Genomic DNA, 25,592 nt, shown 5'->3' with positions numbered 1-25,592 from the left:
TGTTCAACTGAATTTTTATGACAAAACCCCAAGCAAGATGTTCTGGGAGAAATGTACCAGACACCTTTCTGAATATAAAGTTGTGTCTTTTCTCAAAAGCAAATCTTCCCTCAGCTGTAAAAGACAGTGGTGATTGTGGGGAGTTCTGAGAATTTTCCACAGACTATATTGTTTCCATTGTGCCAAAGAGTCTAATAAAACCACTTTCCTATTATGAGAAGATGCTCTTTCAAATTCTATAACACACCTATATATTCTGTTTGAAAGCAAAGGGAAATGAGTTCTGGATGTTACCCAACTAAGTCAACATTCCCATCTACTTACAGGTGAAGTATCAGATCCTTCCCCAGCTATGGAGATTTAATTTTCTATTAAGAAAAAAAAAGGAAAAAAAAACTTGTTCAGACAAAAGTAATATATGTAATTTTCATTAACTTACTTCTATCTTAAGTTTTTTTCCCCAACATTAATGCCTCCTCTCAGAGTAGAGATGGGCAGAATACGTGTGGTATAGGATTGGGGATGAGTCTACTTGTTTGTGTAGAATAAGAGGGAACTGAATAAGTGGTTTCTAGTCTTATCCCTTAGGAAAAGGTCATGGTTAAAACTCTGCAGTGGATTGGGGCCAGAGGAGACACTGATTAAGCAATACAATTTCCACATTCTTGCTATAAAAATGCAATTAACTAAATTGATGATCATCAATCCCTGTCACTAAAAGTATGAATCACTAGGTTAGCCAAGTATCTCCAATTAAAAAACATTTATCTCAAAGGAGAATAAGTGCAGTAACTGGAGACTAGATTTTCCATGGAAGATTAGCAAACCTGATAAACCAATCTTCTTAGAGAAGATTGCTCCTAATCATATTAATCTGATGATGACATTAAAACTACTGACTGTGGCCAAGGTCAAGAATTATGTCTTATTCATCTCTTCACATTCCTGTTATCACCACAGCTTAGGTTCCTCGTTCTGAGGAGCACAGAGTTTCTGGGGAAAAAAATTTTATGTTCCTCTTGCCACCTCAATCTTTCATCAACCCAGTGTTTATTCCTCAGAAGTCATATTTTGTTGATGGTGGTAATGTGCCCAGTTTTTGTTTTGTTTTCTTTTTGTTTGTTTTTTTGTCTTTTTAGGGCTGCTACCTGCAGCATATGGAGGTTCTAGGGCTAGGGGTCAAATAGGAGCTGTAGCTGCTGGCCTACACCACAGCCACAGCAATGCAGGAACCGAGCCTCGTCTATGACCCACACCACAGCTCACAGCAATGCCAGATCCTTAGTCCACTGAGTGAGGCCAGGGATGGAACCCGCATCCTCATGGATCCTAGTCGGGTTTGTTAACCACTGAGTCATGACAGAAACTCCACAATGTGCCCAGCTTTAAGAAAAAGAATTCCAAGTTTCCTTTGCATGTAGAGGTGGCAGTGTGACAACCTTCTTGACAAAAAAAAGATTTTTTTTTTTTTTTTGTCTTTTTGACATTTCTTGGGCTGCTCCCACAGCATATGGAGGTTCCCAGGCCAGGGGTCGAATCGGAGCTATAGCTGCCGGCCTATGCCAGAGCCACAGCAACGTGGGATCCAAGCCACGTCTGCAACCTACACCACAGCTCACGGCAACGTCAGATCATTAACCCACTGAGCAAGGCCAGGGATCGAACCCACAACCTCATGTTTCCTAGTCAGATTTGTTAACCACTGAGCCACGATGGGAACTCCCCAAAAAAGATTTTTTAACTGATGCTTTGGGGAAAGTTAAAAGAGTGGGACTGACCTAGCTTGCATGCTTTTTGCTCCCCCACCTCCTCCTGTCTGAGACATCATTTCTGGAGCTGCAGTGAACATCATTATACCATGAGGTGACTCTGAGGATGGAAGAAGTAGCAGAAAGATAATCCCTGGGACATTGATGCCGTTATGGAGTCGCCATCATCCCTGAACTGCCTGTCTCCATATTTTTGTTATTGTTACGTGAGAGACAGCTGAACTCCTACCTGGTGGAAGTCATTGACCTGTTAGTCTCTTTTACTTATAGACAAAAACAGCTCCTGACTCCTTTCATGTTGGTGATTAGGATGAAGACACAGAAGGCATCCACTTCCACTCATGAAGACAAAAAAATGTCTGGTATATTGAATGCCAGAAAAGAAACATGATTAAAGATCCCAGTAGAATTTTGTTCAGAACAGTCAGGTGAAATGGAACAAGTAATCATTCTGCATCAAGATTTAAATTTTAATATGTGATCAGGATTGACATTGGTTTATGACATAAAGTCCTTGGAGTTTTAGCTGTCCATCACCTTAACGTGAGCAAAGTGTAGTATGAGACTAATGAAAATAAGTCCATTTAATCCTGTGTTACTAGAAGACAAACAGCTTATTTCATGTTCCAATATTTCAGAAAAGGACTAGTGGATGAACATCAAAGAGATAAGAGACTTTTAATATAGAAATGCTCTATTAATTTGAGCCACCTCACAATTAAACGATTGACTGATAACGCAGTGAGATTCCTAACACTGGAAGAGAAGGCCAAGAATATTGGCGGGGAGATCCTGCTGTATAGCACAGAGAACTATATCCAATCAATTGTGATGGAACATGATGGAGGAGAATGTGGAAAAAGAATATATATATGTTCTCTCTCTCTCTCTCTCTGGATCACTTTGTTGTACAGCAGAAATTGACAGAATATTGTCAATCAACTATAATTTTTAAAAATTAAAAAAATAAAATAAAAAGCCTTTTCCAAAGACTTCAAGAAAAAAAAAAAAGAATATTGCTGGGTTATATGGAAGGTATAGCTACATGATCTCCAGATTTCCCTCTAACTCTCCAAGATCCAAATTATGGTTCTTGTACCTAGAACATATGCTGGGTAAAGGCACAATGACTTTATATTGGCTATATAACTGTGTAAATCTAATACCACAGAAAAATCTCTGATTAACAGAGAGTCACCTTTAAAAAAAAAAATTTCACGTGCAGCAACAAGACACACATTACAACAAACAATTTAGGCAATTTCAAATAACTGGCTATAAGATTTATCTTCTTTAAAAATCATGTCATTATAGCAACAAAATAATTAACATTTTGTATGACTTCATTCTTCTGCTTGAGAACTTCTAATTTCAAGACTTGGATTAAATATTTCTACTAGAAAGCAAATTTTTGATGTAAAATGGGGGTAAATAATACCTATCTCAGAGTTCCTGTCATGGCTCAGCCGAAACAAATCTGACTAGTATCCTTGAAGACACGGGTTCTATCCGTGTTCTCACTCGGTGGGTTAAGGATCTGGTGTTGCCATGAGCTGTGGTGTGGGTCACGGATCTGATATTGCTGTGGCTGTGGTGAAGGCCTGCGGCTACAGCTCTGATTCGACCCCTAGCCTGGGAACCTCCATATGCTGCAGGTGCAGCCCTAAAAAGACAATAATAATGCCTATCTCATAGTGTAGAACAGATTGAGATGATCCATGCAAAGCACTGGCACATAGAGGTTATTTTAAAAAATGTTACAAATTGTGGAGTTCCTGTTGTGGTGCAGTGGAAATGAATCCGACTAGGAACCATGAGGTTGTGGGTTCGATCCCTGGCCTGGCTCAGTGGGTTAAGGATCTGGCATTGCCGTGAGCTGTGGTGTAGGTCACAGACGTGGCTTGTATCTGGCGTGGCTATGGCTGTGGCTGTGGCCGGCAGCTGTAGCTCCGATTCAACCCCTAGCCTGGAAACCTCCATATGCCGTGGGTGCGGCCCTAAAAAAAAAAAAAAAAAGTTACATATTGTAATTAATGCATGGCTTTATTATATCACTTCTCCCTATATGTTCTTTTTCTATCCCCCTCTGAATTATAAGCATACTGAGTGCAGGCAAGAGCCAAGGCCCTAGTCATCATAACTTAAGGGCTTAATCCACAGTAGACACTGGCTGCAATTAATGTATTCATGAAATTTACAGCATAACTATATTATATAATCTAAAAAAAATCATTGTATTCTGGAACTGGAAGAAATTTTAAAAATACTTACAAATGAGACGACTACAACTCAGAATGATAAAGTGACTTGTGTAATGCTAAATGAAATGACAGAACTAGAATTCAGGGGTTTTTTAAAACTCCAATCTAGGCTTCCAGAAACTTCCTAAGATCTTTGGAATATTGGTATTCCTTGTAATAACCAATTGCCTTGCATCCAGTTTCTTGGTTTTGTTTTACCTTACTAGGAACAAATTCTCATCTTGCTGACTCTGATTTTGTTGGGAGTGGCAATGTGCCCAGCTCAAAAGGCACATTTCCAAGTCTCCTTTGCAGATATAGGTAGCACTGACTAACAAAAATAACATTTTTTGACTACTGCTTTGGAAAAAGTTAAAAATTCATGTAAGGTGATTCTAGTCTTTTTCCATTGTAAACAGTATCTATTCATCTTAAAATGAATCAACAGCTAATATGCAAATAGTCATCTCCCAATTATAAATGACCACCACCTATTAGCCCATGTCCTTAATAAAGTATAAAAAACAAAAAACAAAAAAAACAATGAAAAGGTAATTGCTGGACCTTAGCTACATACACTTTTCCAGCATTAGCTTGCCATCTTGTGGCCTCTTGCTCCTGTGCAACTTAGCGTCTGACCACCACAAATGGTATTGTCTCTGAAATCGATGAGTTTACATAAACACACACACACACTCACTGTAAATTTATATTTTATGCATGTAAATAAGCTGCACCTCAGATTTTACCTCCAGACCAACTTCATTCCAGCAAAGGCTTACAAATGCTTAAATCAGAGAGGCAGGTGCCTGCAGCTACAAGTGAAGGAAATTAAAAAATATGCACTGAGACAAGTGCACAAAAACCATCTAAATATTTAAAGACTGGAACATGCATACATGTTTGCTGAAAAAGGGTGTATATAACTTTCCTGTGAAGCCAATATGAACATGGCCACTAATAAAGATGGGAAAGCAAGGTAGTAATAGAATTTAAATACAGTTTTACCAAATCCAAATGGGGGCAAAGTCTTTCTTCCCATTCTGATAGAATTGTAAAATCTACTACAATGTCTGCTTTTTCTGCTAAAGGTACACATGCATATATGTATGTGCACATGTACAAACATACTATTATAATTGTTACACAATTTTTCCTTTAAGCAGTATTCTAGAATTGTTAATCTCCATAAGAACACAAGGGTCTCTCAGAATAGATGAGGAAGGTGGTGACACACAAGTAAAAACTCTGTTAATTACCTCCAATGCCAGCTAGTTCTTATGGTTGTGATTAAATGAGTAGACATATAAGGAGCTCAGAGTAGTGTCTGACATGATTGTAAACATTATTTATTGTCCATACAAGACAGAGCCAGACTTAAGTCCAGTTTCCCAAGCCTGCTTTCCAGGATCTTTGAGCTGAGCGCTTTATAATTGCTCTCCACTGACTGCCCGATTCAAAGTATCAAAGACTTGAAAGCTCTGCTGGAGAACATCTTCCCTTTGTTTCAGTCTTGTACTTCTGAGAAAAGCTGCCTGCACATGTTACAGCTTAGTCAGTGAAAAGGAAAAGAAAAAACAAAACAAAACAAAACAAAAACCAACCACCAGCCAGGGAACAGGAATGCTGGGTTTTCACCTATAGTTTTATTTATTAATTTTTTAGTGCCGAACTTTCGGCATATGGAGGTTCCCAGGAAAGGGGTCAAATCAGAGGTACAGCCGCCGGCCTACACCAGAGCCACAGCAACGCAGAATCTGAGCCATGTCTGTGACCTACACCACAGCTCACAGCAATGCAGGATCCTTAACCCACGGAACGAGGCCAAGGATTGAATCTGAAACCTCATGGTTACTAGTCAGATTCGTTAACCACTGTGCCACAACAGAAACTCCCGCCCATAGTTTTAAAATTAAAATCTAGGTTTTCTGTCAGGGTTATAAATTTAGCGGGGGTGGTGATGGTGTTAGTTTACAAGTTCGGGCAATAATACAAGCTAAAACTCAATGATTATACACAACCAACCACTATTTTGTGTTGGGAAGATGCACATCATTGTCAGTACGTCATTCTAGATATTTCTGGTTGCTTCACTTCTAGCAGAGCAGCTGCTGCCTTTCATACTTCTGGTTCATCTACTCTGGCTGGGAAGATGGTGTGGGATGAAGGTTTTGTTGGAAGAAACTGTAATTGCTTCAGTTTCTCATTTTATGCTAGTAATATGTAGACTATATTTTAAAAGAAAAACTATTTTTAAAGTGTAAGAATCAACATATGCCATGCCATGTGACAGAACTTACAATTTTGCCCTATTACTAACCGAGGTATATTGCACTGCTTCTCATATTTCCAATGAGAACTTTCCGTGAATAACCCTGACACTCTCCACCTTCATCTTTCTGCTTCGAAATGGCAATGCCTTAAGACAGTAAGATAGAAAGCATTCTGAACCAGGGATCAAGAGACCTATTTTGTAGGTTTTCTGCCACAAGTTAATTTCATGATATGTAACTGTATCTATAAAACAGGGCTGCTAATTTTCCTACTTTTCTCACAGGTCAGGAGTTGTTTGAGAATTACACTTTAAACTGCAGAAATAAATTCAGACCACCACCCACCTGCTGTTATGGATTAGATATCCTTTGAGGTTAGGTATACTTGAGAAAAATAACTTTATAATACTTTTAAGTAGCTCTAAGTAGGTTTATTCCATATGCCCCCAGTGTGGCCCAAAATGGGGGGGGGGCTACTTTGTCTCGGCAAGAAGTGGGTATAACTCCCCTGGTTAGGTTGACTCCCAGGCATCCAATTCCTATGAAAAATTTCATGGTACGAGCTGCTCCTGAGTAGTTTCAAACCCATCTTGTGTCCTCAGAAGCCGTTGATGTCAACACCTCATGCTATACAGGAACCCTGGCACATGAGGGCTATTGTTACCACCCAAATATTCCATTCCTCTTCTCCAACCTCCCCTGTGGGATAAGAGTAGTTAGGGGATCTAGGGCTGGTGGCATTAGGCCTGTGCAAGTTCAGTGTGCACAGTGAACATTTTTTTGCCATGCTCATAGATATTTGGGAACACAAGAACCTGGTAGCTAAGTGGGAAGCACACAAAACCTCTGACTACAATTACAGGGCTCCCAATACACATTGCCGAGAGTGAGGAAAGAACTGGACGGGAGCCACTTAGTCCCTCCACAGCTTCTTCTCATTTCCTCCTCTCCCTTAGCTTTGGATTCTGCAGCAAAGATCTCCAGTAGGGGGCCCTTCGCACCTCTATGTGCCCTACCTTCTCAAACACAGCCTCATGGCTGTAGACTGGATTCCAGCAGTGTCTCCCCTCCTCACAAGCTTTTGAATCAATATTAAAACTATTTCAAATGTAATAAATGTAGGTCTTTAAACAAGAATATGATTTATAAATCACCTTTTTTAAAAAAGACATAGTGCAAATAGCTTTTACATTTATTTATTTTTGCTTTTGGATGTTCCCAGGCTGGCAGGTGGAATCGCAGCTACAGCTGTCAGCCTACACCACAGCTCATGGAAATGGCAGATCCACAACCCACTGAGTGAAGCCGGAGATCGAACCTGCATCCTCATGGACATGAGTTGGATTTGTTTCCACTGAGCCACAAATGGCATGCCTACAAATCATCTCTTAATACTGTTTCCTAGTCATTGGGCGGGGGAGGGGGGGAATCTCTCCACCTACCAGGACAATTTTTACAGCATCATCCCAGCTAAGGGCACTCAATAACCTGTTACCTCATGCGGCTGCCCACCTTCTCCAAATCAAGACATGCACAAACTCTGGTTATCAGTCTGCTTGGTTTCAGCTCCTAGCTCTGCCACATACTGTGTAACCCTCAGGCAAGACACTCAGCCCTTCCTCATCCTAAAATGAAGATAAGAGTACCAATCTTTTGGCGTTGGTGTAAGAATAAATGGAAATACAAGGAAAGTTCTTAGCACAATGTAATTAACATAGTAATAAATAACTCTTACTACCACTATATCTGATACACAGGAAAGTTGGAGCCCATTCCTGTACCCCTGATCATGAAGAAAGAATTCAAAGTTAATTTTTATATCCTGCAACTTTTTTTTTTTTTCCTTCTCATGGCCACCCCTGCAGCATATGGAAGCTCCCGGGTTAGGGGTTGAATTGGAGCCGCAGCTGCAGTCTACACCACAGCCATAGTCACACCAGATCTGAGCCGCATCTGCAACCTACACCATAGCTTGTGGCAACTCTAGATCCTTAACTCACTGAACAAGGCCAGGCATTGAACCCACATCCTCACAGAGACAATGATGGATCCTTAACCCGCTGAGTCACAATGGGAATGCCCTGCACCTTTATCTTAATTGAACCTGGATCTCCCTAGACTTTTGGGCCAAAGAATACCACTAAGAAGCCACTTTCCAAAACTCCTTACATGTATGTACCTGGAGGCATGTTCTCTGCTGAACCTCTTAATTTAGGACTTTAGCATGTGACTCGGTCTTCTTATACCACTTCCTACTTCTGCATCTTTGGTGTACAGTCCATCCAATAAATTACATCAAAAGATGTTTCAATCTCTCAACTCTCACAGCCTTCATCAACATCAGTAATACACTTCCATGGCCATTTGCAGACACTGCGAGCTACAATAACTCCTAAAATCTTAAATTTCAACGCTCTAGTCTTTCATACTTCATTCTTGGTTTTATTAGCACAATACCCTTTCTTTGGTACCATTAAGACCCTTCAGTCCCTTGACCACTCTGTTTCTTCTGTCCTCTTGGCTTGTCTCCTACCTTAACCAGGCTCAAGTCATTGATGCAATACCCCTACAGGGACCATGCAACCCCACCCCTCTTCCTCCTCCATTCAATGAGGATCAGTACTGAAAATATTACACAATCGTGCAGACAGTGCTACAAGATTATGCTCGCCTAATCCAGCTGGACCTTGAAAGCTGATCAGTAATCCTTTTGTATTTAGCTCCTTCTCTCATTCTCCACCTCAAACCTTAACAATTACATGTGGATTTCCTAATTGTCCATGGCTCACTGTTGGGCAGGAATGTTCTGTTTCCTTTTTTCATAGAAAGGAGCTCAACATTCCTATGTAACAGACTTACTCAAAGAAACATCCTATTTGGTCATGCCAATATACTTCTACCTATGCTCCATCTTTTCTACTTCAACTCCACCTCTTTAATAGGTACCTTCATAGAATACATAATATTCAAGCCTACCTTGAAGACCTTCAAATAAGATCACCTACCAGCAAATTTCCCTCACCATTTCCTCTTCTGCCTTCCGTAATGCTCCAAACCCTTATCTCCTTTTCTCGATCTTATCTAACCCCTCCTCCCTGTCTTTTTTGCTACTGTCTTTTCTTCGACCCTCTAAGTGCTGTAGTTCCTCAGGGTCTCTCCTTGGTGATCTTTTTCTATATGCTTGCTTCTTCCTTCAATTCCAGCAATATGTATTAAGTACTTACTATACCTCAGATTATGGGCTAAATTATGGGCACAGGAGATAGAAGACAAAGACAAGATGCTTGTCCTTAAGGGATTTAAAGTCTAGAGTTGTAGTTTTAGACTCTATAAAGAATTGATCACTATCTCTCTCTCCCTTAAAGGCCTACAAGAAACTCAAACTCAATATTAACCTTTCCTTCAACCCTATATTCCTCCTAGAGGAATACCTCTTTTATTGTTCTTTATTATGCTTCACAGATACTGCATTTTTTACAAATTGAAGGTTTGTGACAACCTTGCATCAAAGCAAGTTTATCGGTGCCATTTTTCCAACAGCATTTGCTCACTTTTTGTCTCTGTGTCACTTTTTGGTAATTCTTGGAATATTTTAAACTTATTATTTTATTTTCTATGGTGGTCTGTGATCAGTGATCTTTGACATTACTCTTGAAAAAGGTAACACTCAGATGATAGCATTTTTTCAGCAATAAAGTATATACTTTAAGACATAATATTACTGCATCCTTAAGAGACTACAGTATGGTAGTCTATTAATAGACCTAATAGACTCTAGTATAAACATAGCTTTTACATGCACTGGGAAACCAAAAAAATCATGTGACTCACTTTATTGCAATATCTGCTTTACTGCAGTGGTCTAGAACTAAAGCCAGAGTATCCCTGGGCTATACCTGTGTATTACCTTGGTAAACAGCATCATTCACAATTACTCAAGTCAGAAACTTAAGAATTGTTTAACATGCTATTTCTCACATCTTAACCCCTCTCTACCAAATCCTCCTCACTGGCAGTTGTAAAAACTAGTTGTAATCTGTAATACTCTCCAGCTGCCATTCTATCTTCTCCCTCACAACAAAACTTTCCAAAAATAGGTGTTTACACTTGCTCTCTACATTTTTCAAACTGGCTTCCCATTCAAACTATGTAATTGCCAAGGTCTCCAATCACTTTCTCACCACTAAATCCAATGACTTTTCCTATTTCTTTTAATCTATTTTTGAATACTGAGTTCGTCTGAGTTCAGCCCTGGGGTGTATACACCTTTTCTACACACTTTTCCTATTCACAAGACTATTTTACTCCTAGTCTCACCTACCCGAATAAATGGCATTTCTCTAACCAAATGAAAACTCTAGAAATCTTCTCTACGTCTATCCTCTTCCTCCTTTCCCATAACCCACAAGGAGCAAGTCCCATCAAATACCCTAGATTTCCCCAGTCCACCCACTCTTCCCCTTTAGTCTTCACTGCTACATACCAAGACAGTGCCACCTCTCCCCTGGATGACCTGGACCAGCCTTCTTAACTGGAATATTTGAATTCCCCACTGGGATGCTCCTTTACCAGAGGAAACTTTTAAAACTGCAAATTTAAGAATCTCATTCTTTTGCTTAAAACTTAAATGTGAACCCAGGATAAAGGCCAATACAATCAGGTCTTTCTAAGACACTTGTGTGATGCCTTTACCTTTCCCTGGTTCACTTCAAACTATCCTCATCAGTTTTTTACGATTTCTTCAAAGGCTATTCCTATCAGAGCTTTTCATACATTTTCCCTTAGCCTGGAGTTTTCTCTGCCCTCCCTCCTCCTAATACCTCTTTAGAGAAATCTTTCTCTTACAGACCATAATAGTACCATATTCTTGCCCTATAATATCCTTACAGTACTACTGAACTAGTAACTGTGTAGATTTTGAGCCCCGTGAGCTTCCGAACCTAGTTTTCTTCTTCATTTTAAGTATTCAATACATTTTTACCATTGCTATGGACCTATTCTCTTCAAGATACCGGACTGGCACTTGGCATAAAGTGGTAGGTGACCCAATTAGAATTCTGCCCTTATTTGCACCTGTAGTTCAGTTTGGTGGCAGTGGTGGTGGTGGTGTTTTAAGAAAGGCAGAAAAAAGGCAATTACAACTTGAGATGTATGCTGTCAAGGAAACAGAGTACTGTAACAGAGTAACTGGTCATGGGGCTAGAGACTCTAACCTGAGAAACCTATGTAGTGACTTCAGATAAAAGAGTAATGGGAGAGGAATATGTTGAAGGTGGGGTGGAGGAAAATAGGACGTGATGTGCAGGTAGGCAGTTGAACATATAAGCCTGGAACTACAAAGATTAGTCTTAGCATTTATGAGTTTAGGTGTGATAGGCACACTGATAAAATTAAACTCCACAGAATGAACCACATCATCCAAAGAGAGACTGCAGAGACACACAATAAGCCAATGGTCAGGTCTGGAAGAACTAAGATTAAAGTCAGTGATGGGGCAGCCAGAAAAGGTAAGGAGAAACTTGAGAGAAAATGCCAAAAAAAACAAGAGAGAATACCTCAAAGAGTAAGTCCCCAATCCTAATGAATGTTCCTGAGGCAGTAAATGGCAGAAAAAAAAAAAAAAAACCCAACAGATCTGACATGGAAGAGACTGGTGATCGTGATGAAAGCAATTTCAGGAAAGTTGTAGGGACACACAAAGTGGCAGTAAATGGAAAATGGAGTGTTTCTAAGTAGGCAATTCAGACTAGATATGATGGGAACCAAAAAAAGGAGGGGGGGCTCACAGCTCTCCCTCACCCCTGTCTTTCAAAAACAGTAGCTACCAAGGGAACACTATGAGCTGTAGGAATGAATCTCGTAAAAGAAAGGCTGATGAGAGTAGTTAATTCAAAGTTTCTGAGGTGAGGAGGGACTGGCTTTTAGTAAGTAGAAGAGAGTACAGATATAGATGGGTATGAAAATTTGATGAAAAGTTGAGAAAGTTTCTGCCAAATTTATGTATTTTCTCATCAAAAACTTTTAAAAGTACCAATCATTTAAGTTTGTGGAAACAAATTATTGCAATAAAACTGCAGAAAAATTGCTAGGCAGATTTGAGCCTATTTGAGATTATAAACCTGCCTGTCGTAGAAATACTTTTTAGTGGCGATACCTCAAGTAGGTCGGATGGAAAAAATTTGCAGTTGGAGAAAAGGAATCTGAATTCCAGATTTGGAAGTGATATGGGTTTTGATTATGTCAAAGTGTAGGGTTCTCAATTATTGGGAGATCACAGAAATCAGACGTACCTCTAATAAGCAATGTCATTAAGAAATAAAATGTAGAAGTTCCCATCATGGCTCAGTGGTTAACGAGTCCAACTAGGAACCATGAGGTTGCAGGTTCAATCCCTGGCCTTGCTCAGCGGGTTAAGGATCTGGCATTGCCATGAGCTGTGGTGAAGGTTGCAGACGCGGTTCGGGTCCCGAGTTGCTGTGGTTCTGGCGTAGGCTGGTGGCTACAGCTCCGATTAGACTCCTAGCCTGGGAACCTCCATATGCCATGGGAGTAGCCCTAGAAAAGGCAAAAAGACAAATAAATAAATAAATAAATAATTTAAAACACTGGTATAGAGAATGAACATATGAAAATGAAACTTCATTATGCAGTGATCTGAGTGTCTCTCGTGAGGGAGCATTTAAGGTGAGCTATATATACATACAGAGGAATAAGCATTCCGGACAGAATAGAAAATATGTGAAAAGGCCTTGAGATGGTAGTGGGGAAGCTCAGCATGTGTTCAAGGAGATGGAAGCATCAGGAAAATGGGAAGTAGGATAAGAGCGTTTGGAGAGGTTGACAGAGACTTGAGTAAGGAAACTGGATTTTAATCAAAGTGCACTTAATTAATATTCAATAAATAGTTTTTGGATATAGAGTGATGAAACATTAACAACCAGTACAGCAGGGGAATCACTGGAATGGATCAGAATAACCACCACTTGTAAACAGCTGATGCAGGTACTCTGCTGAACACATGCTGACAGCCCTGGCTGCAGGAATGCCATCTTAGATGACTGTTTCCCAAAGCATGTTCCTTAGGGATATACCCAAGAGTCAACATTAAAAAAATTTTTTTGTTGTTGTTGTTTTTTTTGTTTTTGTTTTTGTCTTTTTGCTATTTCTTGGGCTGCTCCTGCGGCATATCAAGGTTCCCAGGCTAGGGGTCGAATTGGAGCTGTAGCTGCCAGCCTACGCCAGAGCCACAGCAACTCGGGACCCGAGCCGCGTCTGCAACCTACACCACAGCTCACGGCAACCCACTGAGCAAGGGCAGGGACCGAACCTGCAACCTCATGGTTCCTAGTTGGATTCGTTAACCACTGCGCCACGATGGGAACTCCGTGATATGATTTTTCTGATTGGCTGTTGAGCATTATGTTGTAATATTTTAAATATGCACTGTGGATTTGTTAACCACTGTGCCACGATGGGAACTCCTTTAATACCTCTTAATCAGTCCATCAGTCTCTTTCTTGAATCTACTAATATTCTTTTTTCTGGCAACCACCATTTTTGCCCTATTATTTCCAACCCATCCTCAATACAGTGCCAATTATTTTTCCAAAATTGGTACCAGATCAAATTGTTCAACTGAAATGCATTCAGTAACCACTTAAAAACCAAAAACAAAACACAATAAAGACTACGGCATAGAAGGGCCTTTCATGACCTGGCCCATCTGTCTCTTCAGCTTCAGCTTCTCTAGCCCTTATCTTTCCACACAGACCACCTGTAATAATGCAATGCCCTATCCTGCTCCATACCTCCTGCCTAAAATGCCCCTTTCCCTCTGACCATCCAATGACCACTTTATCTTTTTATCTTTCAATACTCATCTTTTATGCAACACTCATAACCACCTACCTCTTTGTTTCCATGAAAATAGAGCATTCCCTCCTTGATGTCTCTAGCTATATTATTTGTGTACTTTTATCTTAATAGCTATAGCAACTGTATTTTCTTACCTGATGATCAAAATTTGTTGAAATTCTGTCAAGCTATTTATAATTATGCTGAATTTAACATTGTTGAAAATTCTGTTACATTTCAGTTAACACAATGGTGTATTTTTGAGTAACATGTTCTGAACTGTAAGATTTGAATTCTTTGGGTTTAGGAGAGGGGAAAAAACCCATTTCTCAAATGACGAAACCTTAATTTATACTACAGGAAGAAATTATCTCAAAGACAATAGAGGAAAAGTATACCATGAAAAATACATACTTTTTGATTCTTTTTTAATACTTAAGCATTACATTCCGTACCAAATTTTACCAACATGCTATTCTATAAATTCATTATTTATTTTATACCATAATTTGATTTTTCTGTTCCATGCTAAAAAGCCCACTATTTCATATTTACTTTTAGCATACAGTACCTGGAATATAAAAAAACTAACTCAATGTTGGCAAACCTTTTCCCATGATATGCAGAAGAACAATTACAGAAATATCTAGTGGTTAATTTTCTTAAGCTAAAGAGCAAAAGCCCCAATACATTGGCATTTTCAATTGTTAGGCTCATCATTACATTCATCAGAAACAAAACTACTTGCTGCTGCATCATATAGGGCAGTTTGCCAAATGCCTACCTTTAAGAGCTAGGTCAATTTCTAAGAAAACTGTACGGAAACATTCAGTCGTTAACAAAAATTTAATATTAAAATTACTCAAAGTTATTATTAACTTAGAAAAAAAACATGTATTAATCACCCATAAGAACAACTTTTATTTTAATAAATAACAGTGGGCTTATCAAAGGGCAGGGATTTTAATGTGTCAAGTTTTATGCATATTGGTAAGAAACCTTAAGGAGGTGAAACCAACTACTCAATATAACCCATTCGGCCCTAAAAATAAAACTATAATACTTTAATAATAAAACTTAAAAAAATATTTTCCAAAAGAAGATAATTCACTCCTTGATCATGCTTATTTATTCAGCGTACCAGCAATTTCAGTTAATGGTAAGTGCTTCATTCTTCCTGCAAGCCTGATGTCGCAACAGGGAATATACACATTTTCATATCACAATATCATCAATATCTCAGGCTAATAATATTGTGAATGCAACCGGTTTACAACAAATAAAAAAATCAACACTACTATTTGTGGCAAACAGAAACAAAAGTAAACTTGAAAGGGTGTTTTCTTTTGTTTCCAGTACTGATTTTAGTTGGACTTCAGATGAAGGTCATAAACTTTTCTTGAAATAACCTCTATCTCTGGTCATAAATCCACAGTATAAATATGGAGAATAAAGCTAAACTCTAAGAGCTAACCATATACTGAATAACCAAAATAATCAATTATAACAACTAATACTGCTCTGCAAGACCAATCTAATGAAAAAAGTATCATTAGATATGGTGGGAAAATACAGACAAATCTGTACAATCTAACATCTATAAACAGTAAAATCAAAACATCCAACTTCCTTATAGAAAGTGTTTCATCTATGTAATTATAAATGTTTAAGGACTCTTGCATTTTATAAACACAAGATGGGCTCACTTTGATGATACCAATTTTAAGATTTATAAAAGTGTTTAAAAAAATCTTTCCACAAAAGTTTATACAGTTTAAAGCTATACACCAATCTATAAATCTCAGAAAATGGAAAAAAAAAACCTTTATAAGATCACATGTATAAAACAAGAAATGAAATGTGGTTTTATTTAAGGCAATACTGGGCTACTTCACAAATCACCACCTCAAGTATGTACACTGCTCCACGCTACTAGTTTCTATCACATTCACAAAGGATTTTTTTTAAATACCAAATGTTTAAAATCTTTGATGTAGTAAATTCTTTATTCACATTTCCATTATGTTTCATGGAATCATAGTAACTATACCCAATTAGATAGAAGCATTGGGAAAAAAAAAACCAAAAACTGTAGCTATTGGAAATTGCTAAAGAATCTGCTTTAATTTCACACGACTACCACCCCCAAAATCCTGGAGGGTGAATTTACAAAGCAGAGAAGGTGTTGGTATAATGTGCCTACTTTGTGAAAAGTATTTCTTTTTTAGATCATGTAAATAGATGCTTTATGTAAAAATCAATGAACTATGTATGGCAGAGTTTCTAGCTTCGGTTCAAAAAATTCTTAATTTAAAACAATAAAAGAAGTTTTAAAAACTTGATCACTTAGTTAAAAATTAAAATTCCAAATATAAATGTGTCATTTAATAGTTTAGACTTACACACTGCTGGTGGCAGCAAATGATTTACAGTAATAAATATATACAAAAAAGGTATCTACAAACAAAGAGTACTGTTATACATGAGCAGTGACCTGGTGAAACATATCAATCACACAGATAATTCAGTTTAGTTCATGGAAAGGGCAACTGGTTGATAGAAATCTGAGGTTTAGGTCAACTATTTACAGTAACTGAAGCGCTGATTATGTTCCTCAAGTCCCATAGGGATAAAAAAAAAAGTTTTACATGACAAACGTCATGCTTTTTTTTTCCTTTTTTTTTTGGCCAGGTTAATTCATGTCAGCAACAACAAAAAATAATGAAAAAACTTCACAATTCTAGCATGCTTGATGGCTTCCTAGTTAAAATAAAACTGTAAATAATGCATTTATAGTACATTAGTTATCAGTACTGCCCTCGCCCTGTGGCTTTACCCATACTGATTTCTTTCATAACAGACAAATCTGGATCATTTGAATGTACTTCAAGTTTTTTCAGACTGACGGTAGGTTTCATTTCCTGAAGTTGCTTTAAGACAAGCTCAGTGCAATCTTTAAGAGTCTTGTCTAAAACAATTTTTACATTATCACTGCACTGCAACTGTGATGGATTGGCAAACTGTACAAATGTTTCACTTTCTTTACAAGAACATATATGATTTCCACTGGTCACAGCAGTCTTGTCAACATTTTTTCTTGAATTTGAATGGGATCCTTTTTTATTCCCACTATTTGGATGGTCTTTGTCAGTATTTTTCTTCTGCTTCACTGCAGACTCCTCAAGAAACTTCAGAAATGATACTTCAAACCCCATTGGTTTAAACGAGCTCCAGTCAAAAGATGCAGGATGCTCCTCCGTGGTTTGAATGGCAACAGCAGTTTCCTCTTCCTTATGCACACTACTTAATTCAGCTGCTGATGCTGGTTCAGTTTTTTCAACTTTCCTCTTTTTACTTTGGGAGACATTTTTTTCTTTATTAACTCTCTTCAAATTACTCACTTTTTGTTTTTCTGATTGGCAGGGGTTATTTTCTGCCAAATCATTACTTACATTTGAAGAGGTCTGAGCTTGGGTCTCCACACTTGTGTTGTCTTCATTGATTAATTTGGTAATAAATAATTCTGTTAGTTCGTCCATTTCATCCTTTTCATTTTTTTCAACTCCTTTCTGTGGAACTGTAGTTGTTCTTGAGTTATCATTGTTCTCTGATAAACCTGTGTCAGAATCTTTCGCATCACTCTTTTCAACTTCTTGCTCAGAAGCTTCCTTTAGCTGTGAGTTGCAACACCGTTTGAAAACAATGAGAAGGTTGCGGTGTTGCGATGTAAATGCCTTAGATAATTTGTGGCATTTATAATGTCTAATTATATTGCTTTCACTTGTAACAACCGACGTACATCCCTTTATCATGCAGGGATACTGGGTTACAAATCTGCTTGTACACTCAGATAAGGCATCGTTTCTAGCCTTTATAGAATATACATGCTTTCCACGTTTCAGAGAATAAGGCTTATTTTCTTCAATCTGCACAATCTTTGCAGTCTTGTTTTCCAAGTTATTTTTTTTCTTTCGTTTAGTCTTAGGCATTTTGATTCCTTCCCTTCCAGCTCTGTATTTTGTCCCCCGGTGTTTAGATTTTGCCTTGTCTTGGTTTGCCTTGCTTGATATATTTTCCTGACCAGGTGTTAATCTTCTTGGCCGAATCAGGTGAGCTTTATGTTTGTCATTATGCTTATTAAAAATGTGTCGAAGGAGATTAGAACGAGTTGCATATATTCGGTCACAACCTTCACAGTCACACTTGAATATGCCATCTTCTTCAGTTTTACTTCCTCTTATCCCAATGCCATGGTCTGCCTCAAGGTGAACAACATAGTTCAAATACGTGGTAAATGAAGATTTACACTCTGACTGATCACATGGGAACTTCCCAACATCCACAGAAGCAGTCATACTTTCAATTTCCTCAGGGGACATCTCATGAAGTTTCATGTAGTGTTGTATTAGGCCAGTAATTGCCTGGAAAATTCGAGAACAGTCACTCACCTGACATCGGAATTCTTTCACAGTTTGTTTAGTTTCAATTTCTTCACTTTCTTTACCAGCTTCACATTCCTCTTCAACCTCTGCAGTAAATGCAGGTAGATCTGATTTGTGTACTGCCTGGTAATGCAGAATTAAGTTCTGCTGTATTGTAAAGGCAGCAAAACAACCCTGATGAACACATCGGTAAGGTCTGTAGGGACTATATCTTGTTGGAAACTCAGGAGATTGAGAAACCGGCTTCTTGCGTTTTCTCTCTTCCTTTTCTTTTTTATGTCTCCTAATTTTGCGTGCTTTGGTTTGCACATTTTCAAGAGAATTTGTATTACACTGTTCTGAAGTAACTGCAATCACCTGTGAAGAACTTTCTGTTTTTTCAGGACTTTTTTTTTCTATAAGTTGTTTTCCTGGGATCACTGCTATATTACTGAGGGTATTTTCCTTCATTGCTCCCAGTTCTAAAGCAGGCTGGAATTCTCTTTTATTTTCCTCCGTCATAGCTAGCTGTCTTTTTACTTGTGTAATTCGCGAAGCTGAAGAATTCTCACTCTGAGATTTTCTTCCATAAGGCCTTTTTATTTTTAACTTTACCATTTCTTCTGTTGTAAAATGATGTACCAACTGACAGTGTGCTCGGAGGTTAGAATTTCTTGTAAATGTTTTCGTACATGTAGGTACTACACATTTAAATGGAGCAAATTTCAACTGATTCTTCTTAATTTCAAGAATCATCTCTGGAGTATACTGATGAATTTTACCATAGTGCTTAAATAGTGCATCTTTTGTCATAGCACTATAATTACAGCCTTGGTTTTGACACACAAAGGGTTTATTAACTTTGTCACTAAACTGAATGTTGCTTATCATTTCAGAAACTGGCTGAACAACTGTGACGTTTGGAATTGATTTAACAGGAGTGGGAGTCAGTGTCACTGACGTATTTATCAGTACACACTGGGGTGCTGGAGTGGATAGGTCATTTTCTAATTTTAGTTTCTGTAAGCCTTCTAAAATCTCCTGTATCTGATCCTCCTTATGTAATACTTCAGACTGAGGAATGTTACTTTTTGTTGGCATAACACCTATGAAGGAGGAAAACTGAGAAGAATCAGGTAATTTGTTATTCTGCACAGTGTTAACTGAAGGAAGCTGAATGTTATAATTTATTTGAGCATTCTGTGATGTTTCACCAACACCCTGAGATCCACTTTTTACCTCAAGTATTTGAGAATTCATAGCACTTTTAATAATTTCAAGAGTCTTTTCAAAGTTTTGTATAACATTGTCTTCAGAAATCTGCAAATCAGAATTTATTGAAGTTGTGCATGAATTCAAAGCCATCATCTGGGAATCACCATTTTCAGTTTTTAATGTTAAGGGAGCTAACACTGTATGGGATTCAAGATTGGTTTTAAAGTTTTCTTTCACATCAGTCATGAACAACTGATTGTCAACATTATTTAATTTCTGTGTTAGATTTTCCACCAAACCCTGAGGTTCACAACTGGGAATTACATTTGAATGAAGGTTAGTAGTTGATATCTCAATACTCTTTGCTATAAGTCCCACTGCTGTTAAGTCACTTGTCACCAAGTTTTGGGAAGCATTAGGGGCAATTAGTGGAGGAGCAACTTTCTTTCTTCTCTTAGAAGCACTGTTTCCCTTTTTATTTAAATGACTAGACCTTGTGTTCTGAGGACCACTTATAACTGAAACACGTGGACTGTTACTTGTAAAATTTTGTGATGGCCCACTAGAATTAGGGAACGAACTAGAGCACAAACCATTTTCCACAGTCTTCAGCAGTAAGTCATTTGTTGGAAAAACAGGCAAACTGCTGCACTCCTCAATGGAGGAAGTTTTGGAGTTTGGCGTCCTATTCTGGTCTGTCAGCAGGGGGTTTGGGTGGCACACAGTTGGTAGCAGGGGTGGCACAGGTGGATTTGACATGACTGTGGCATTTACTTGTGCTGGATCTGAGACACAACCTGTCGCAACATGAGAGAGCATGTCGGCACCCTCAAATGTACTGGGAATGCCTGCAGTTTCCAAAGCCTGTTTAATAATTTCACTTCCTTCTTGACTAACACTTGTATTAAAGTTGGTCACACCAGTCCGAGGAAATGCATTTGGTAAAAATGTTGAGCGATTTTCAGCAGCAAGAAGTTGTAGGAATGATGGGTCTTTAAAACATGCTTCTGGACTGAAGGCAGACTGCGGAGGCTGCTGCAAATTCACTGCATTTGTGGAGAGAATCATGCTGGCAAGAAGAGAAGGCTGCCCATTATTCTGTAAAAGTTCTTGAGCAATTTCTGCTCCATCCAGTGGTTTACAGTAAGATCGCTTAGATAAGTGTCCACCCAGAGATCTGGGGTTAGTAAAAGCCCTGTAACACCTGCTACAGATAAATTTCCCATCTCTGATAATTGCCGGCCATTTAGCTCTTTTGTTGTGCTTGGGTTTTCTTTCTTTCCCATTTGGGCCCCGTCCACGGTCTTTTTTGACTTTTTCGGGTGCAGGCTGTTGGGCACTGGTGCTACTGAAGTCATTTGCAACACTGACTTGTGAAGGAAAAACGGCATTCTCACCATTACCTCCCTTTAGAAAGGAGGAATTTGTGTTCCCTTCGATCTGGGAGGGAAAATGATTTGTATTATTTTCCAGTTGGGAAAAAACAGAATTAGTCCCACTATCTGCTGGTGAAGGGAAGAGAGACATTGAACTACTCTCTGCAGGTAACGGAAGGAAAGGATCTGAGCCGCTGTCAATATTCAAAGGCAAAACTGTTTTGGTTAAGTCTTCCATTTGTGCTGGCAAGGTAGTACTAGATAAATTTTCCATTTGGGAACATAACATACTACTACCTTGTTCATTTTTATCCTGAGAAGGTATATTTGGATTTATGACACTTTCCACTGAGGGCAACAGTGGAGTTGACACATTTGCTAAATGAGCTGGAAAAATGGAAGGTGAGACATGCTGCAACTGATTAGAACAAGTAGGGTTCCCATTGGCTTTGGTTTGTGGTGTAAAAAATGCATTAGAGGTGCTCACTTGTGATGGCAAAAAATAAACAAACTTTCCATTATTTGGTGTATTTAAGTTGTTGGATTTCTGACCCTTTTTGCTTTTGCGCTGCATTTTAAATGCTGCATACTGGTCAGGGTGTGCTGTCTTCATGTGTTTCCCAATACTCTGTGAAGAATTATAGGTTCGAGTACATCCCTCAACCTGGCAACTGAACTTCTGAACTGGCGCTTTTGGAGGCACTGATGGAGTTCCTAAAGAATTACTTAGGTTAGGCTGTGTTGGAACAAATGTGATACTTTCTAATGTCTTCAGAGGTAAATTATACAGATTGGATGATGTTTTAACATTACCTCCACATTCAAACTTGGAAGTTGGCAAACTGTCTTGAAATCCTGACTGATTTTGCACAGAAAAGGTCATCAGGTTGTTCACTTGTCTTTCTAAGTTTTGTGGAGTAAGGTCACCTATTTTGAGGGTTTCTGAATCTACTAAAGAATTCTGAGTAATCTGGGCTTCACTAAAACAATCCTGTTCTTTCCTTTCTTGGAAACCTGTATGACACAAATCATTACAGGTGTCTTCAACTGGTGTATGTAAGTTTGTGACCAGTGATTCACCAGTGCCTTCCACAGTTGAGTTTTCTTGCTTTCCAAAGTTATCCTCAATCCCCTGATTGAGGGACACCTTAATAGACACAGCTACTTCACTGGCCTGGAGCAGAGGAGTAGGAGCAGGGTTTTCCAAACCATTTGGCAATGGTCCATCAGCTTGTCTGAGCTCCGAAGCAGAAATCGGATCTTGTTTGGTTGCAGGTGATTCTGCCTTGCTTTTATCCCAAGCATCACTTCTATCTGCTGGTAAGGTGTTTTCAATGTTATTTTCTGAAGGAAGCACAGGTCTGTCTTTCTCAGTGTTCCCTTCTGTGCTCTGATTCACTCTGGAAGGCTGAACAGAATCTCCAGATGAGTTCAGCTGTTCTTCAGGAGGCAGCACTTTTTCAGGAGTACTGTGATCATCCAGATGCTTTTCTAGCTCACTCTGAGAACGATAAACCTTACCACAACCTGTGAACTTACAAGTGTAGGTATTATAATGCTGTGCTTCATGATCATAGAGTAAATAAGCTTCTGAAAAAATTCTGCCACATTTAGGAAACATGCACTTTGCTCTAAAGACTTGATGTTCCTTTCGGTGGGTTAAGAGCTCTGCATAACTATTAAAACCAGCCTTACATTTCATTTGTATACAGATATAAGGTTTACTTCCACAGTGCATTTGTAAGTGATCATTGAGATGAGTAACACTTACAAAATGCCGTCTACAGTACTGGCAAATCACTTTTTTGCTTTGCATTTCAAGAAAGCGCTTGGCATCTTCATTATCCTTATGTCCCTTTACATGAGCAATTAAGTTTTTAAAGTACTTAAAGCCCTTTTTACAAAAAGTTACAGGGCAATTGAATTCATTAACAGGTACCGGTTTCTGGACTGGGATCACCTCTGGCTCATAAGATTTATCTTTGTCGTCATTTTCATCATCTGAACCGTCATTGTCATTAAACACTATAAAGTCTGTTGAGTAGAGACTATTCTTTTTGATAGGCCGCTGTTCCTGCTTGGCCACAGCATTTGTCTTCTGATTCTCGTTGGTAGTTGTGATCTTAGGAGGCCTTCCCAACCTTCTTAATGGTTTCATGGCTGCTAGTCTCTCTTTACTAGATTGTTTCACATGCAATGTGACATGAGGGACAAAAGTTTCTTTAGAATTAAAGTTCTTTGCACATATGGGGCAACTGTAAATCCCATCTTTGTAATGTTTTTGAGCATGCCGTACTATTCGATGACCAAGGAATTCTTTGTCACACAGCACACAATACTGCATGTAGGCTTGCCAATTCCTGAACCTAGCAGATATAAATCCTCTCTCTCTTAATTGTTTTATCTCTCTTTTCTTCTGCTTTTCATCACAAATGTCTCTAAGAAGGCCAGAATTAGCACCCATTCCACCAGAAAGTCCATTCATAGAAGTTTCTTTACTCTCTTCCTGGTAATCTACTACTTTCTCATAAACTTCACTGTCATTTAGCTCATCTATTGAGGACACAATAGATGCTTCTTCACCCATTAATGCAAGACACTGGCGTTTTAAGGTTTTCCAATCCCAGAATTCTGGATCAAAGGGCCACTGAGTTTTCAATACAAGTAAGAGCTCACAGCGTAGAGAATTTGGTATTGGAAGATTCTCTTCATCGTATTTCTGGTCTGGCTGGTTATACAACATTTCCACGGCATAATATGCATCTACTGTAGGCTCAATAAGAAATTCACTCAGTTGACAAGCACGTTTAACTTCCAGATCATCAGGCAACAAGCATGAAATAGTCTTGCAAATAGATATTTTCACTTCAGTATTTTCTGTAGATTCCAAGCGAAGAGCTTTTACACACAGTTCTATACAGGTGGCAAGTCCAGCCCCTTCAGTCTGTGAAAAAGCAGGTAAGAAATGTTACTTTAATTCATACTACTCAAAACAGATTTGTGAATTTAGTAATTTTAAAACTGAAGTTTGCTGTTCTCGAATTATGCAATAGCCAGTATATGAAGATACCCCTTCTAAAGCACCACAGGTGTGTGTGTAAAATGAACTGTACAGAATAGCAGAAAAAGCATAAGCATTGGGAGCTAAGACACGAGTAGAAAATCATCTAATAGCTAGCTGCGTGTAATTTAACTTCTCTAACTTTTCATATTCCAAAGTAAAATAGATCAAAATGACAAACGTCATAAAACTACTGTGAGCATTAATGGAGATCATGTATCTAAAGTAGCTGGTATAGTTTAGTATCATGTCTGGCACATAGTAAGTGATCAATAAAGGCCATTCACTTTATCACAAAGTTCATTTCTTCAGTTTGTATTTGCAATCCTTTTGAAAGAAAACTCTTAGCCCAGTTACAAAACTGATAATGTCTTCATGTTTCCTAACTCTAGAAATAAAAGGAAATTTTCACATTTAAAAGAATAAAGTTATTTTATCCTTAATATTGGGGATTCTTGTTCTATCATAAACTTGAATGTCAAACCACCTACCTTATGGCGGATCGTCTTAAGAACTAGGAGTAGCAGGAGACACAATATACTTTTTTCCTTTTGAATTAGCATCTTGAACTATTACTTTAAGACAGCAATAATAAAGGCAAGAGTCATTTGAAAGATACATAATGATAAAATGATAAAAATAGGTTTTAAAAGACTAAAAAGGAATAAATATATGAGAAATAAGCCAGTCACAAGATGAGGTCACATTAATGGGAATGGAATATGTGTGATGTTAAGAACAAAGGGCAAGAAAGAAAAGAAGTCCAAAAAAAAAAATTTGATAGGATCTGTATTTTCACAGGTTAAGAATAAAATATTTTACTACAAGAGAAGCCTGGATTCACGGGCCAAAAGAAGAGTGAGAGAGAGGCTGAGGTACCAAACTTTCCTTGATTTTCTGAAAAGCAAAGGCACAAAGACCAAGAAAGAAAATGGACAAGAAGAATTGATATCTGACCTATTTAAAAGTGACAGTGAAGAAAAGACAACCGAGAAAGAGGTTATTTCTAGCTTTCATATAGACTTTCAGAGGAGTTCCTGCCATGGAACTCCTGCAGTGGAAACAAATCTGACTAGGAACCATGAGGTTGCGGGTTCAATCCCTGGCCTTGCTCAGTGGGTTAGGGATCTGGCGTTGCTGTGGCTGTGGTGCAGGCTGGCAGCTACAGCTCCGATTAGACCGCTAGCCTGGGATCAGACCCATATGCCACAAGTGTGGCCCTAAAACGACAAAAAATAAATAAATAAACTTGCATAGTTATTTTGAGATAAATCTGAGCCAGAGAACTAAAGTAAAATGTGTGCATCTCTGTTATATGCTTTAGGGGCTACTAATAATAGTGGACAATTAGGCTGCTTCTCTGTTATCATTTGTATGAAAAAG

The 25,592-nt window shown here is 38.5% G+C and overlaps 1 protein-coding gene across 5 annotated transcripts in view; it reads right to left on the bottom strand.

Annotated features, from left to right (window-relative positions):
- The window catches only part of ZNF292 (zinc finger protein 292), a 97,854-nt gene continuing 86,809 nt past the window's right edge, over window positions 14,548-25,592 (bottom strand). For all 5 annotated transcript variants that reach the window (XM_003121280.5, XM_021089737.1, XM_021089734.1 and 2 more), the window contains one exon: window positions 14,548-24,092. In XM_003121280.5, coding sequence (XP_003121328.1) covers window positions 16,944-24,092 — 7,149 coding nt within the window. In that variant the 3' untranslated portion in view covers window positions 14,548-16,943. The remainder of the gene's footprint in view (window positions 24,093-25,592) is intronic.

The sequence above is a fragment of the Sus scrofa genome, chromosome 1 (assembly GCF_000003025.6).
Source record: "Sus scrofa isolate TJ Tabasco breed Duroc chromosome 1, Sscrofa11.1, whole genome shotgun sequence".
Classification (NCBI taxonomy): Eukaryota; Metazoa; Chordata; class Mammalia; order Artiodactyla; family Suidae; genus Sus; species Sus scrofa.
Note: the sequence above shows the minus strand (reverse complement) of the source record. Positions and strands in the feature narration are given on the sequence as shown.